The following is a 16171-nucleotide window of genomic DNA, read 5'->3' on the forward strand; positions in this document are numbered from 1 at the left end:
ACTAAGTGGGATTTATTTCATAGCTTTTGTGATCTATTAAAAAATAATTGTATTTTGCATTTAAGTACATAAGATGTTAGGGTTAGTGTTTTTTTGAGCTAGGGTTAGAATTTTGATGTGTTCAAGCTGTATAATTTGAAGCTGTCTCAAATAATATTTACCATATTTTATACCTATTGCAAAACACCATTTTCATTATTCTATTGGAATTCTATTATTTAATTAAAATATAGTACTTTCTTTATTCGTGATTATTTATTTTAATTTAATTTGACTTTTGCTCAGGATTTAAGAATTGTAAAAATGTGAAGATAAGTAAAAAATTTAGTAAAATTGGAGTCATATTTTAATATAGATACTTAATTTTAAGTGAGAGGAGTTAGTAGAATTTGAAGTCTAATTACTAAGAATATTAAAAGTATAAATGAGAGTATTCGTAGACGAACAAGAAAAAAAAATAGGACAATTATACACGAACGAAGAAACCGAGGAAGTACATATATATAATGCAGCTCTTACTAGAATTATTTTCTTCTTCCTCCCCTATCATCACATGTTTTTTATTTATTTATATTTCTAAAATATAATGATAGAAATCGTATAATGAATTGTACGCCCCTGTCTATCACATGTTTATTATTTATATTTCTAGAAAATAATGTTAGAATTCGTAATAAGGAATTGCTATGTATCATTTGCAAAAAAAATATAACGTGGGGTGTTTCCGAGAATACATATGCGAAAAAAAAACCACCTTGCCTGTAGAGGGCACAACGGCTAGTTTAAGCAACGGTAAACTTCAACGGTCGGAATTTTTAAAATTTTCCTTAGAAGCCAGTAAAGCTGCCCCACCCCTTCACTTCTTCCCTCCCTCTCTCACTGTCTCTCCCTCACTTGTCTTTCTTTCTCTATCTTTTCGTGTGTGAGTGTGAGTGTAAAACCTGCTCACTCCACCATTTCCACAGTCTTTCAATCATCTTAAAAAACCACAAAAAAGCAAGCACAAGATGATGAAAGAAATGTGCAATGCGCCACCCGGTTTCCGGCCAACAAAATCTGCTCCTGCGTCACCGGCGAAGCCACTTGGCATCGCCCGAACCCATTCGGATACCTTCCACGTCGCCAACAAGGTCCCGGCCGGCGACACCCCCTACGTCCGTGCCAAAAACGTTCAAGTGAGTCCAATTTCTCGATTCTGATCTAATCAATCCGTTTAAACAAATATCTGATTTTGGTTTTTCGACATGATTAGCTAGTGGAGAAGGATCCGGAGAGGGCGATACCCCTATTCTGGGCCGCCATTAACGCCGGCGACAGAGTCGATAGCGCGCTCAAAGACATGGCCATCGTGATGAAGCAGCAAAATAGGGCTGAAGAAGCCATTGAAGCAATCAAATCATTACGCAGCCGTTGCTCCGATCAAGCGCAGGAATCCCTCGACAACATCTTATTGGACCTCTACAAGGTTCCTCTCATCCCTTCTCCCTCAACGATCGATCAAAATTTAAACAAAAAATCATCAATCATCACCTTTATTTTTATAAAATGTGCAGAGATGTGGGAGATTGGATGACCAAGTAGCGCTCCTGAGGCGCAAGCTGTTCCTAATCCAGCAAGGCATGGCCTTCAACGGCAAGCGCACCAAAACCGCCCGATCGCAGGGGAAGAAATTCCAAGTCTCCGTCGAGCAAGAGGCCACGCGACTACTGGTAAAACACACACACACACACGCTTAATTGAATTAAATTGAATCAAATTAGGGTTCAGAAATCCCCAATTTTAATTCATCGATGGTGCAGGGAAACTTAGGGTGGGCGCTGATGCAACAGAACAACTACATCGAAGCAGAAGAGGCGTATCGGCGAGCGCTTGTGCTGGCGCCGGACAACAATAAGATGTGCAATCTCGGCATTTGCCTGATGAAGCAGGGCAGAATCGGCGAGGCTAAGGATACGCTGCGGCGGGTGAAGCCGGCGGTCATCGACGGGCCGAGGGGCGTCGACTCGCACCTCAAGGCCTACGAGAGGGCTCAGCAGATGCTCAGAGATCTCGAATCGGAGATGATGACTAAAGGAGGCGCCGATCGCGTCGAGCAGAGTAAGCTGTTCGACGCCTTTTTAGGCTCCTCCGCGATCTGGCAGCCTCAGCCGTGCAAAGAGAGCCGCGCCGCCCCCGCCTTTCCTGCTGCCGCCGCGGCCTTTGCTGATGAGAATGTCATCAGCAGAAACATAATCGCTGCTCCGGTCAACCGTTTAGCCGCCTTTCCTGCTGCCGCCGCGGCCTTTGCTGATGAGAATGTCAACAGCGGCAACATAATCGCTCCGGTTAATCGTTTAGCGGCGAAGAATAGTAATAACATAATCGCTCCTCCGGTTAATCGTATAGCGGCGAAGATTAGTAATAGCAGTGTGGTGAATCTGAACATCGACGCGCAGCCGTTCTACTCGTCTAAGGTGGCGGCGGAGGGATTGAAGAGGAGCAGATCGGGCAGTGCAGCGGATCTCGCGGCGGCGATCGAGAAGGAGGATAATTGGGCGGATATTTTGCCGGATAGCAAGGATTTTGAGGATGCGATAATGGCGGCCGTTTTGGGAGGTGAGAGCGATGTGTTAAAGAAGAAGAAGGTGGTGGATAAGAGGCTCAAGGTTTTTCAGGATATAACGACGTCGTTGAGTCCTAAAGCAGCAGCATCGCGGATTTTTTAACTGATAAGTGAAAACTTATGCTAATTTGATTTAATTTAGTTACAATTCCAAATTTATTAATGTTCATTTAAGGGCTAGAGATGGAGATGAGCTTGTTCTCCTTGAGTTTATTACGACATGTTCGTGTAATCCCACACTATAATAAAATGGTTTATTTCAGTATTTTCAATAAAACACTGTCTTTTTTCGTTTATCTTGATTTTAATTAAAGACTCTGCCAATTGCATCATGATTCATGAGATTCTGATTCATTACACTGACATATTGTGAAAGGGTCATTTAACAGTAAACTTATGATCAATATGGTTTATAACACTACTACTAGTTGGACACAAAAAGACATCATGATTCATTAGTTGATTTTACTTGCATGTATTCAAATAATGGAAGAAATCTATTTTATGTCGTAGTTATAATTGGTTTCCGAATTCACCAAATACTACGAACTATGATGATGACATGGATCGTTGATTAAAAGAACATCACGTTTTAATTCTGGAACTAATCGATATAATAATAGCATTAATTAATTTTCAAAATGTATAAATATATATAGAAAAATGTTCAAAAAATAATTTATTTATAAAATAATACAGAGTACATCTATTTTAAGATATTTAATCTATACACTGATGAATCAGAAATTGTCATGTGACAAAAAATAATGTCAATTAATGTAAGTTTCTTTTTTCAAAAAATGTAGATATATAGACGTGTACCCTGATGTCTACTATACAAGTTTCAGTGTCACAAATTACATATAGTTTAATACTTCTTCAGAACTATGCTTGTGTCTGCATTTTGCATTCAACTATTTTAACTCGTATGAGAAATTGTGTTCGAACAAAGCAAATTGACTAGATCATACAAGTGATTAAACTTTTCACTTTTTTAAATTATAAAATATTGAATTGATCTACATTTCGAAAAATGATTGTAATATATTCCCTCGTCCCAATATAGTTAAGGCATTTCTTTTGTGACATAGTTTAAGAAATTGATTTGTTAAAGGCTAATGTAGATAGAGAATAAAGTAAGAGAGATAAAGAGAGACTAAAATAATAGAGGAATAAAGTTTTTATCAAAATAGTAAATAACTCAATTACCTTGAAACGAATGGAGTATTTATTTTCTCAAAATTTATTCTAATTAAATAGAAATAGTGAATTAAAGTTTGGCAAATGATTCAATTAATAACATTGGAAAATAAGCCTCCGTAAATCAAATATATACGCTTTATACACACCACTTGATAGCTCCGAAATAAGCTGTTTAAAAAATGAGCATGAGATGGAGAGTTATTAATTCATTACTCTAGCTGGATTGGATCAATAAATATTTTGATTATATTCGTAATAAGTACTCCGAGTACAATAGATTAGTGCATGCGTGTATTGGAGTACAAATTGATAAGATGTGTATTGGTGAGGACTGAGGACGATTTGGTCAGAAAATTGATTGTACTAAATATTGTGTGTCAGATAGTGCGATTCCAGACTTCACCAATACATACATGCACATGCTCATGCATTAGTGTTACTTGTTGTTAGTGTTAATACCTCCGGGTTTACGGTGTCCACTATAATTGATCGGGCCAAGCCACAAAGTGTGGCCAGGCTATAAAATCATGGCCGAACCATCAACGCCCATATTTTTCACTATAGTGGACATGGCCAAGCCACCAAAAAGTTTAATTTTTTTTTATTTTGTTTATATTTTAATTCTACTACAATAAAAATTATTGGACTATAATAATTGAAAAAATGCATAATAAGAACTAAAATTAAAACAAAATCTCCGTTGTATTATACAAAGGGGTAAAATTATACAACGAAAATTTTCGACTTCTCATAAACTACATTCCCAACGCATATCACGCTCTACCCCCTCCTCCCCTACGATTCCAAACCTCTTCGATCATATCAGCCTGCAGTGTCGTATGTGATGTTTTCCTCCGCATATCGGCGAACCGTTGGATCAAGTATGCATCACTACGCGGTACACCCATCTGCAGTGGGGCGGTTGCAACACCGTGACTCGTACTTGCACCCTCTTCCGGTGCCCAGTTCTCTGCAGAATATCCTTCGTCCTCTATTATCATATTGTGCAATATGATACATGCATACATGATGGAGGCGACATCATTTTCGTGCCATTGTCGAACCGGGCACCGTAGAATGGCCCATCGCGATTGGAGGACACCAAAAGCACGCTCAACGTCCTTCCTAGCACTCTCCTGTTTGGCCGCGAAATAGGATTGTTTCGGCCCAACCAGCTGTCCGGTCGTCTTGACAAACACGGGCCAACGAGGGTATATCCCATCGGCTAAGTAGTATGCCTTGTTGTACTGCGTCCCGTTGGCCATGAATCTGACAGTCGGACCCTCACCCCGACACTCATCATTGAAGAGATGAGACGAATCCAGCACGTTGACGTCGTTGTTCGACCCTGCGACACCGAAATATGCATGTCAGATTCGCAATCGGTAGTCAGCAACAGCTTCCAGTATCATTGTTAGGTGTCTCCCTTTGAATCCAGATATGAGCTGCCCCTTCCAAGCAGCCGGGCAGTTCCTCCACTCCCAGTGCATGCAATCGATGCTTGCCCAACATCCTCGAAAAAGTATGCACTCTCCCGTGCATATCTATCAATCTCTGGCACTCATCGACAGTTGGCTTCTGTAGATACTTCGGACCGAAGATGGCCTGGATATAATTACAAAACTGCCTCAGCGTCGTGAGGGCCGTTGTTTCACCCAACTGTAGGTATTCGTCGAACATATCAGCGGGTCCGGCATAGGCAAGCTGCCTAATTGCAGCGGTACACTTCTGATATGTCGACAACCCGGTTCGGCCGCTAGCATCACTGCGCAATGTGAAACACCTATACCGCTGCGCCAATGTGGTCGCTATACGGATGAATAACCGTTGCGACATTGTGAAGCGGCGACGGAAAATCTCTGCTGGGTAACGGGGGTTGTCGCCAAAGTAGTCTTCCATCAACCGCTGGTCTGCCCCGACATGGTCACGGCAGATGGTCCGCCGATGATAGAACGGGCGAACGAACGCCGCCGCCGCCGCCTCCTCCTCTTCTGCTTCCCATTGCACCTCTTGAACGAGTTCATCGAACTCCCTATCCACCAATTGTTGGAACTCATCGTCGGAACTCATTTTTCAAACGCAGAATTGGTGATTAAATGAAAAGAGTGGAGATTGGAATGGTGTAAAAAATTGGGGAAAAATGATGTATATTTATAGAATGAATAAAAAAAAATCGAAAATAGGGGAGCCGCGGCTCGTGGCCAATGCAATAGGAGGGCCGCGGCTCGCGCCCATGCGCCGTGGCTAGGCCACGATCGTGGCGCTCCCGTGTCCACCCCCCCGGCCGCGGCTGCCCACCCCAGTCACTATAGGGAGCCGCGGCTCGCGGCTCTCGCGTGGCCCGGCCGCGGCTCCCCTATAGTGGATGCTCTAAGAGTGTCCACTATAGTTGGCCGGGCTAAGCCATAAAACTTGACCGAGCCATCAAAAAACTTGTTTAACATTATGGTGGACAAATCCAAGCCACCAAATAAATTATTTTTTTCAATTTGTGTATATTTTAATTAAGAAAATGGGAAAAAATGTATATATTTATAGAATTTGTGTAGAAATGGGGTAAAAAATGGATATATTTATAGAATTAAGAAAATAAAAAAATTAAAAATAGGGAGAGCACGCGGCTCGTGGCCGCTGCAATAGGAGAGCCACGGCCCCCACCCAAGTGCCGCGGCCAGGACACCGGAGTGGCGCTCTCGTGGGCACCCTCGCCACCAAAGCCCATGGCGCTCACTATAGGGAGCCGCGGCTGGACCACGGGAGAGCCACGAGCCGCGGCTCTCCTATAGTGGATGCTCTAATATAAATTCTACTAAAAATAGTATTTATCCAAATTGCATCACCAAATAACATCTACGAAATATCCTCGTTAATAAACAAAAACTAATTGCGCAATAAAATGAAAGATTGGTCTATTATATACTTCATATCATTAGACTACATAAGATAAAAATCGTAGATTTCATAATTATCAATGATCATTCATAATTTTATGTAGTGGAGTAGTAGTATTTTATAAGAGTAGTGCTAAATGAATATTATGTGACAGTCATACAAATAAAACATTAATAAAATAATGAATTTCATGCTGATTAACTTTATACATATTGCATCTAATTAAAAAGTAGTAGGAGTATTAATTTTCTTTGAACTATTTTATCCTCAAGCATAACTAGCAATAATAGATTAATTACTGGACTATAATATATAACATCTTGTTGTTTCTTTTTATATTTGATTTCCTTTCCTTTTCTTTTATTTATTTTTTATGTATTGTAATTAGAATTGTTTAATACTATATGTAATTAATTATCAAAAAAATGAAACATAAAAAATGATTAAATGAATTAAAATTAAAAACAACAGAACCAAGTAGAATAGAAAAGGGTTATAGTGCAACAGTATTTAAGCTAATAAGACAATTAAATTACCATTGTTATCTATAATTTAAAGTAATGTTATTTTATGGCTAGCTATATTATGGCTATATAGATTTATTGTTTTTTGTAATAGATTAACATATTTACCTATTGTTACAACAGCATAGTGCGATTAATGAGTCATTAATTACAACATGGAAACAAACAAATTAAAAAAGTATTTGCCCGTTGATACCATAAATTAATTAGATCCTAATCTGTACCATTAAATTTGCTGTACCATTAAATCTGTCGTCAGAAGATTACAAGATTATTAATATTAAGCCTTTTGAAAAAAAATTAGTAAAACGTTGTTAACATATTTTTTCTACAGTTAAATCTTAGTCCTGAAAATGAGGCAATAAATGACCCTTCCACGTCCCTGCATTTTGAATTTTTTTATGGCCCGTTGAAACCTGTGTTCCCAAACTACCCTTGCCCATTTTTCCTCTGAAGTAAATAAAATCAAACAATAAAATAATATAGTTACATTTCTATATTTAATATTTATCCAAAATTTTAAATGGCAAAATTATTCTATTTTGTCTTCGCATTTTCACAATATACCGCCAAATGCACGCACTTTTTTCACTCCCTCGGAAACATAATACTCCATACCCTATGATTTGAATTAGATATGGCAAATATTTAATTTTAATTAATACTTCAATCTACGTGTACACATTTAATGTGAATAAATTATTGAGCAGCACAAACAAAATAAATATGGGAGTATAATTAAACGGAGAATGTTGGTAAATTAATGGCGTAACAGTAAAAAGGAAATACGAATGATATATAAAGTGAGTAAATAAAATTAATTGCACTCTGCCCAACATCAAATTCATTTTTGCTTTTGTTGTGGCCATCTTCCGCTCACTTCAACCTTCATCGATCTCTCTCTATCTAAAATGGCGATGGATTGGTTGAGAAATGCTGTTCCAACAGGTCTCCTTCTTTCTTCTGCTGCGTTTTTTGGATTGTGCGATTAATTGTTTAATTGATGGATTCGTGAATCTAAATAGAAAAAAAAATGTTTTATTTTATTTTTTTGTAGGTGAATTCAGCTTGATTTTGCACTGAATCTCTCTCCATTTCTGTGTTTCCGTATAGATTTAAGTTGTTGTGACGTCTGTGTGTGTTCAGAGCTAAGGAAGTGCAGTAGAATAGTACTGAACCACATAATTTTAAAATTTTCCTTTTTTTTTAAATTTTTTTATTTCTGGTGTATTTAACTCCGATGATTAGATGCGTAGTAACGAAAGGTGATTGAAGGAATTTTGAATGCTGTATGCAAATTCCAGTTAAAGTAAAGTTGCATTGATTTTGTGTACACACAGAGAGTAAAGTGGGGGGGAAAATGGGTTGTTGGTATTCAAGGTTAGAGAGAGAGGAAATGGTGTCTAGATGTAAGGCTAGAAAGAGATACATGAAGCAGTTGGTGAAGGCGAGGCATGCCTTTGCCGCCGCCCATAGTATGTATATAAGGTCCCTCCGCAACACCGGCTCCGCCCTTCTCCAATTCGCCACGGCGGAGACCAGCCTCCACCACCACCCCCTCCCGCCGTCAAACCCTTCCCCGCCTCCACCCCCGCCCCCGCCTAACAACTTACCTCCTCCATTCAGCCCTATGTCCTGGACCACCACCTCCACAACAACCTCCTCAGCTATCCGCCCGCCACCTCCTCCTCCTCCGCCCGCCCCCTCTGCGTCCACCTGGGATTTCTGGGACCCCTTCATGCCGACCTCCAGGCGGCCGGAGGGCGAGGAGGAGTGGGAGACCACTACTGCCACTGCTTCTGAGGCGACCGTCACCCACACCACCACGGTGGCTTCGCAAAATGTGGCTGCCCCTCCTTCTGTGATCACCGCCACCACCACCGACACCAGTGCCAGCAGTGAGCTTGCGGTGGTGGTCTCGACGAAGGGTAAAGATCTGGTCGAGATCATTCGAGAACTGGATGACTACTTCTTGCAAGCTGCCAATGCTGGTGGTCCACTCTCTGCATTGTTGGAAGTTCCGGTTTGTAATTTCAATCGCCAATCTTCATTAGGTAAAATTAATTACTGTTTGTAAGTTTCATTTGCTCTATATTTAGAAAAAGAAAAAGTTTATACTGCCATATTATACTTGTTCAATAGAAGGTTTCACATCAAATATTGATCACAATCTTTTTATTTATTGCATATGTCATTTTATGCATAAAACTATGTTATCATTGCCAGTTTATCGTTCGCATAGTTTCATAAGAAACTGTAAACCCGAATCTGAACAAAAAAAATTGTTGTGAATGATTGCCATGTGACTCATAAATTTGGTTTGTTGTAGGTAAGGATAATGGATATGGAAAGAGTTTGACTCCACTATTATGGAGTTGGGGTTCGGGCAGTGCAAAGTGGAATGCGTTTGGAAAGTTCTGTGAGGATCCTATCGGAAACTCAGCTCAGGTTGCTGCCAATGGAAATGCCACCCACTGTTCAACAGTCGAGAGGCTATATGCCTGGGAGAAGAAACTTTTCCAGGAGGTTAAGGTAAATCTAATTATCTAGTTTGCCTTTTGACTCTGTTTCACATAGTGTCTTGACATGGTGCGCCTATTTTGCTCATTCAGTGCCTTCGTTAAACGATATAGTTTCGTAGATTTTTTATTTGCTTTGAACATTTGGATCTATATGCATCTATATGAGCTAATTTAAATATTCTGTGGGTTTATTTTAGAATGCTGAGTATTTGAAATCAGAGCATGAGAAAAGAGTGGCAGCTCTCAGGAAGCTAGAGATGAAGAATGCAGAGTATATCAAGAGTGAGAAGGCGAAAAAGGAAGTCGAGAAGTTGGAATCGCAGATGATGGTTGCTGTCCAAGCGATTGAGACTACCTCCATAGAGATTGTCAAATTGAGAGAATCTGAGCTTCATCCTCAACTTCTTCAGCTCGTCAAGGGGTAAGTCCTCTGCATCGTTGCCCTACATTCTGCTCATCAAGTTACAAATATGTCGTGGAAACTTTGATGTGCTACTATCTGTTTATTAAAATAACTGCAACTTAATGTGCGCTGTTGCTCGAAAATGAATAAAATAATGTAGGAATGTTATAAACATCACATAAAAATTTTCAGTGTCTTATAATCATCATCTTTGTTTCAGGTTAATGATCATGTGGAGAAGCATGTATGAATTCCATCAAGTACAAACACACATAGTCCAGCAGCTCAAATACCTCAACTGCATTCCATCAACGTATCCCACCACTGAAATCCATCGACAATCAACACTTCAGCTTGAGCTCGAAGCCCAGCAGTGGCACCTCTCCTTCTGTAGCCTCATCAAAGCTCAACGCGAATATATTCAGTCATTGACAGGCTGGCTCCGTCTCAGCCTATTTCAAGTAGGTAACAATCCCATCAGCAAGTCCAAGCATGGCTCCACCATGTACTCTTTCTGTGAAGAATGGCAGCTTGCAATGAATAACGCTCCAGACAACGTGGCATCTGAGGGAATCAAGAGTTTCCTAACAGTCATCCACGCAATTGTAGTGCAACAAGCGGAGGAACAAAAAGAGAAGAGGAAGTCAGAGTCGGTGTTCAAGGAGCTCGAAAAGAAGGCAGGCGAGCTCCGGTCGTTAGAGAGCAAGCACGGCCCATCATATGCAATGCCAGAAACCTCCGGTGACACAAGCAAAGATCCCGTGAGAGAGAAAAGAGCCAAGGTGGAGGCCTTGAGGTCCAAGGCGGAGGATGAGAAGGCCAAATATGAGAAGTCGATCAGTGTGACGAGGGCGATGACCATGAACAACCTGCAGATGGGTTTGCCTCACGTTTTTCAGGCGATGACGGGTTTTGCCAATGTGTGCACTCAAGGTTTTGAGTCCGTGATCAACCAGTCGAAGAGCACTAATGATTTGCACAATGTTAAGATGATATTACCTTGAAATAATAGATTATTTGCAGATCTGCTGCAGTTGGCTTAAGCTCTGAGAGGCTTAGTTTCAACACCATGTAAAAAAAAGCTCAACCCCTACAAGGAAGGTCTGTTCTCTGCAAATCACATCTTCTCTGAGTGATCAAAACGATTTTCAGCTTGTGTAATTATTCTTTGCTAGTGTAGTATTTAGGTGACTAGTGTTGAATTTTAGATTTTTGCTTTGAATTCAGTTGTGGAATATGGTGTTTCCGACCTGGATTGTTCTTGTATCATTTTGAGAAGACAGAGATCCATTTCTTTGACAGTTTTGAAAATTGTGCTCGAGTTCTTTTTAAAGTCTATTCATGTCGATGTTCACTTAAAAGTTACAACTTACAACCAACATTTGGATGGGCCGTGCTTGCTATTAAGCCAAAATTGTACACCTAAAATCAGGTTGATCGAGTAGCAAAGCTACACTGATATACTGCTTTCTTAAGGCACTATGACGGCTCTTTAGTTGCTCGCTATCCCACCAATAATGACTCAACAAATGCAGCAATGCATTCTGCCGCAGAACTCAACAAAATTCTAGCAACTCGCGAAGTACATATTCATCCATAGGAATTTTAAAAATGTACTACTACTACAATTTTCTATTCTCAAAATTCAAAAACATCAATCAGAAAATAATAGAAATAGCTACAAACTGACAAGTAAAAAACTAGTAATACTATAAACAAAAGAGAGTGATGGAATTTATTTACCTTTGAGAATGTGAGAATTTCATGAAGCAATTGAAGATTTTGTCTCTTCTTCGTGTTTTGAGTTTTTGCTTGCTTTATTTTTTGTGTGTAATCCTCTATTTGTTACTTTCACGTAGTTGTATATTATATCCCTCGCTACAAAAACATACTCATACACTGTTCATATACTTTTGAGTGTTGTACGATTGCAATGTTTATTTGTTAATTTCCATATAATTTTAAGATATTATAAATATGATATATTTCTTATACACAGCATCTTCAAAATTTCAATATTATTCTATCTGTTTGCAATATTTAAATGAATATGTCATTTATTCCTGATTTTTCAAGATGTTGCAATTTCAATTTGCAACTTTTTGTTGATTCATTTATCTATGGTAATTACAATTTATTAAAGTATTACTAGTGGAAAAGAAAGAAGTGCAATCTATTGAAGTATTACTAGTGGAATGTAATTTAATAGAGCAATCTAACTCAATAAAGAAAAGTTTAATGAAAAGAAACTAATTTTAGTGAACAACATAAAATAGAAAAATATACTTCTACTTTTTTAAACGGAAAATAGTCTTAAATTCGAACTTAGCCGAAAAAATGGGAAAATAAATAAAAATAAAAATATAGCACAGGCTCACCTACCGAATTTGGTTTTTTATGTCATCGTCTTAACCAGAAAACACAGAGAATTCACCACCTACCACAAATATCACCAAACCAAACCAATTCAACCAAATCACATTCACATAAACCGGCTAATCGCACAAATCTCCCAAGCTCTAAATTCGAGAATCCATCACTGATACCCGCCGCCACCGCCGCCGCTAATGGCTGCCTCTTCTTCCTCCTCTCTCTACCCTAACCGCGCCCTTTCTGTCTCCGCCTCTTCACGCAACCGCCACCCCCAGCTAACATCTCTCCTGCGCCTCCCTGCCTCCACTTCCTCCATTTCCTCTGCCTCTCGCATCTCCTTCGATTCTAAGAAGCGTAATTTCGCGGTGAGGGCTTCGGCGCCTCCGGTGATGGATCACTCCACTTCTGCTTCCTCTTCTTCGCCCGCTGTTCCTACTCTTGTTGAGGTCGATTTGGGGAACCGAAGCTACCCGATCTACATAGGCTCTGGACTTCTAAATCAACCCGACCTGCTGCAGAGGTAGTTAATTCCTGCACACTCTGTTAATTTGAATTCCAATTTAGTAAAACTGCTTGATAAGGACTTTGTACGATGCTGATTAGCTCCATTATTGTGGTTTGATAATCATTATGACCTATATATGTTTCTGATTATTCAATCAGTGTTGGTTTTCTTTATGATATTGATCAAAGTTCATTTGTCAATTTATACCTAAAGCAAAGTGATGAGAATGCCTGATTTATGTTAAGAGTATGGGATAATGTTGATGTTTATCAAAATTTCTTGCTTCAATTGAAATATTCATCTGTTTCCTTCTTAATATGTTTTGTGGCGGTGTAAAGATAATTCTCTATGTTTTTGATAAGTTTTTACTGTGTTATAGGCATGTTCATGGTAAGCAAGTCCTCGTGGTCACCAACACAACGATAGCGCCATTGTATCTTGATAAAACTATATGGGCATTGACGGAAGGAAATCCTAATATAAAAGTTGAGAGTGTAATTTTGCCAGATGGGGAGAAATTTAAGAACATGGTGGGTGTTGTGCTTTCTTTTGTCCCCTGGGTTGGTTTGGGGGTAAATAACTGAATTATTCTGACTACGGTGAGGGTGGTATTGTTTCCTGCTTTGACAGGAGACTCTAATGAAAGTATTTGACAAAGCTATCGAGACACGAATGGACCGGCGCTGTACATTTGTTGCCCTTGGTGGTGGAGTCATAGGGGACATGTGTGGATATGCTGCAGCTTCGTATCTTCGTGGAGTTAACTTCATTCAGATTCCGACTACTGTGATGGCACAGGTTTGAGTAGTAATGACTAACTGGCACATATATGCAATTTGGTTGGAAGGTAATTGATGTTTATCAGTTACATCGTTTTCATATTTAGGTAGATTCTTCCGTTGGTGGTAAGACTGGAATAAACCACCCACTTGGGAAAAATTTAATCGGAGCATTTTACCAACCGCAATGTGTGCTCGTAGACACTGACACTTTGAACACATTGCCGGATCGTGAATTGGCATCAGGGCTTGCAGAAGTAATTAAGTATGGACTTATTAGAGACGCTTCATTTTTTGAGTGGCAGGAAAAGAATATGGCCGCACTGATGGCAAGGTAAATACACGCATTAGATTAAATTCTCCTTGTGCATATATAATATGAGGATACTTCAGTGTCATTCTTTACTGTTTCTTCCTGATACTTGTAAACATGTTAAAATGTTCCAAGTGATTAATTAAGAAATTTGCATTAGCTCATGCTAGATAAGTCTACTTACTCCACAAAATATATCCCTTCCTACTCCCTCCAGTTACCAGTTACACCTAGTGATCCTCTGATTAAATGATTTATTCCATCATTACAGATCTTGGCATGCACAGTAGGTGAAACCCTTGCTTTGCTAATAGATTTTCCTTATTTATCTTTCATCCATAATCATGTCTTCTTATTTCCTTTGTTAATTTGATATGTAAACATAAAGGGTTTGCTTCTTTGCAGGGACCAAGATGCATTTGCTTATGCAATCAAACGCTCGTGTGAAAATAAAGCTGAGGTTGTTTCCTTGGATGAGAAGGAGAGTGGACTAAGGGCAACTCTCAACTTGGGCCACACTTTTGGCCATGTGGGTATTTTTTCCTCAATATAATGACCTTAAGGCTAAACTAAACTTTTGCTTTGCTTTGATGCATCCGAATGCATGAACTTTATTCTCTTGGTTACTTGATTGAAATATTCTTTCCTGCTTTACCCACTTAGTGGCAATGCTTTCTAACATCTATGTCTGGATCTCGATGAGCTATTCTTGTTCTTAATTGCCTTTCTATGCAAATTGACAGGCAATTGAGACTGGTTTTGGATATGGGCAGTGGCTTCATGGGGAAGCCGTTGCTGCTGGCACGGTATGTTACTGTGTAGACTGCTAATTCTTGATCAATTTTTCCTTTCTTGCTGAAAGATGCCATGGTGCATATTTCAGGTAATGGCAGTTGACATGTCTTACCGGCTTGGCTGGATCGAGGACTCACTAGTAAAGAGAGTGCATAAGATTTTGCAACAGGCCAAATTGCCTACATCACCTCCAGAAACCATGACAGTTGACATGTTCAAGTCCGTGATGGCGGTAAGATAGCATACTGCACAAACAAAAACACCCCGTCCCTCTTTTTGTATCCCACTCACACATGTTATATGCAATGCAGGTGGATAAGAAGGTAGCAGATGGGCTGCTAAGGCTTATCCTTCTAAAAGGTCCTCTCGGAAGCTGCGTTTTTACAGGCGACTACGACAGACAGGCCCTGGAGGACACCCTGCAGGCATTTAGCAAGTCGTAGTTTATATAACTGGTGTTGATGGTGTAAGCTATTTTTTTTTGTTTCTTGTGTATCTTTTCTCATAAGGTGTTTTGTGCCAAGACCAAAACTTAGTCAGTTTCTTTGTATTGCAAATGTTACCGATATTGCAATGATGTCTATCGATAGCTGTACCAGTAATAATATCACAAATTTTCTTGTTTGATCATTGCAGTTTTTCTTTTGTTACAGTATACATTGAAGTTATGGAATTGGAATTGGAATTGGAATTGGAATTGGAGTCTTGGATTTCAAATTCAATATTTGATATCACAAAAATATTTAGATTTTGAATTTAATTATAATTCCAAAATCTTGTCCGTTCTACAATTTGAATTTTATATCCAAAAAAGTAAATATTTGAAATTTCAAATAGTAATTAAATTAAGCATTTTTACACACTATATACTCATTGGCCACAAACTAACATAATACATGCATACACACATAGTGCCCACACTCACACAATACACACACAACATACTGCATACACAAAAACACACACAAAAAACCACCATCCTACATTGTACACACACATACACAACACACACTAAATATGCACACTCTTATACACAAAAACACACACAAATTGCAAAATTAGTATCCTTGTACACACACACACTGTCACACACTGAATATGCATACACAATAACACAATGCACATGCAACACAACTCATCTCACATTATTTATAATTTCTCTACTCTCTCTATTCTCCGTATTTTTTATTTCGAATTCTCATTTCTCTCTCATAATTTATTCTATACAGCAATTTTTATTTAATTTATTTTCCATTTATT

General features: G+C 39.2%; 4 protein-coding genes across 4 annotated transcripts; 3 read left to right on the plus strand and 1 right to left on the minus strand.

Moving 5' to 3' along the window:
• Positions 1 to 857: 857 nt before the first annotated feature.
• LOC125211209 (protein POLLENLESS 3-LIKE 2-like) lies at positions 858 to 2898 on the plus strand. Its single transcript, XM_048110930.1, has 4 exons — positions 858 to 1175; positions 1253 to 1465; positions 1554 to 1709; positions 1800 to 2898. The coding sequence occupies exons 1-4, from the start codon at positions 1008 to 1010 to the stop codon at positions 2703 to 2705; spliced, it is 1443 nt and encodes a 480-aa protein (XP_047966887.1). The 5' UTR covers positions 858 to 1007; the 3' UTR covers positions 2706 to 2898.
• A 1680-nt stretch (positions 2899 to 4578) lies between these two features.
• Positions 4579 to 5875, minus strand: LOC125187131. The gene is made up of 2 exons (XM_048083667.1): positions 5203 to 5875; positions 4579 to 5153 (listed from the first exon to the last, which is right to left on the minus strand). Exons 1-2 carry the CDS (start codon positions 5873 to 5875, stop codon positions 4579 to 4581), a joined length of 1248 nt encoding a protein of 415 aa, XP_047939624.1.
• Positions 5876 to 8058: 2183 nt separating this feature from the next.
• LOC125223139 (protein ALTERED PHOSPHATE STARVATION RESPONSE 1-like) lies at positions 8059 to 11479 on the plus strand. The gene is made up of 5 exons (XM_048126146.1): positions 8059 to 8169; positions 8279 to 9275; positions 9551 to 9753; positions 9941 to 10164; positions 10367 to 11479. The coding sequence occupies exons 2-5, from the start codon at positions 8582 to 8584 to the stop codon at positions 11148 to 11150; spliced, it is 1905 nt and encodes a 634-aa protein (XP_047982103.1). The 5' UTR covers positions 8059 to 8169; positions 8279 to 8581; the 3' UTR covers positions 11151 to 11479.
• Positions 11480 to 12551: 1072 nt separating this feature from the next.
• LOC125223149 (3-dehydroquinate synthase, chloroplastic) lies at positions 12552 to 15541 on the plus strand. Its single transcript, XM_048126157.1, has 8 exons — positions 12552 to 13039; positions 13404 to 13554; positions 13655 to 13822; positions 13911 to 14137; positions 14522 to 14645; positions 14860 to 14922; positions 15000 to 15143; positions 15223 to 15541. The coding sequence occupies exons 1-8, from the start codon at positions 12714 to 12716 to the stop codon at positions 15352 to 15354; spliced, it is 1335 nt and encodes a 444-aa protein (XP_047982114.1). The 5' UTR covers positions 12552 to 12713; the 3' UTR covers positions 15355 to 15541.
• The last annotated feature ends 630 nt before the right edge of the window (positions 15542 to 16171 follow it).

Source organism: Salvia hispanica, chromosome 1 (assembly GCF_023119035.1).
Source record: "Salvia hispanica cultivar TCC Black 2014 chromosome 1, UniMelb_Shisp_WGS_1.0, whole genome shotgun sequence".
NCBI lineage: Eukaryota > Viridiplantae > Streptophyta > Magnoliopsida > Lamiales > Lamiaceae > Salvia > Salvia hispanica.

Bases quoted from the DNA above. Each gene is read 5' to 3' on its own strand.
- LOC125223149 (XM_048126157.1), top strand. From the start codon at position 12,714: ATGGCTGCCTCTTCTTCCTCCTCTCTCTACCCTAACCGCGCCCTTTCT. The intron at 13,040-13,403 runs GTAGTTAATTCC...ACTGTGTTATAG, and splicing joins CAACCCGACCTGCTGCAGAG to GCATGTTCATGGTAAGCAAG. The intron at 14,923-14,999 runs GTATGTTACTGT...TGCATATTTCAG, and splicing joins AAGCCGTTGCTGCTGGCACG to GTAATGGCAGTTGACATGTC.
- LOC125187131 (XM_048083667.1), bottom strand. From the start codon at position 5,875: ATGAGTTCCGACGATGAGTTCCAACAATTGGTGGATAGGGAGTTCGAT. The intron at 5,154-5,202 runs GTTGCTGACTAC...TCGGTGTCGCAG, and splicing joins TAACAATGATACTGGAAGCT to GGTCGAACAACGACGTCAAC.
- LOC125223139 (XM_048126146.1), top strand. From the start codon at position 8,582: ATGGGTTGTTGGTATTCAAGGTTAGAGAGAGAGGAAATGGTGTCTAGA. The intron at 9,754-9,940 runs GTAAATCTAATT...GGTTTATTTTAG, and splicing joins AACTTTTCCAGGAGGTTAAG to AATGCTGAGTATTTGAAATC. The intron at 10,165-10,366 runs GTAAGTCCTCTG...TCTTTGTTTCAG, and splicing joins CTTCTTCAGCTCGTCAAGGG to GTTAATGATCATGTGGAGAA.
- LOC125211209 (XM_048110930.1), top strand. From the start codon at position 1,008: ATGATGAAAGAAATGTGCAATGCGCCACCCGGTTTCCGGCCAACAAAA. The intron at 1,176-1,252 runs GTGAGTCCAATT...CGACATGATTAG, and splicing joins TCCGTGCCAAAAACGTTCAA to CTAGTGGAGAAGGATCCGGA. The intron at 1,466-1,553 runs GTTCCTCTCATC...TAAAATGTGCAG, and splicing joins TCTTATTGGACCTCTACAAG to AGATGTGGGAGATTGGATGA.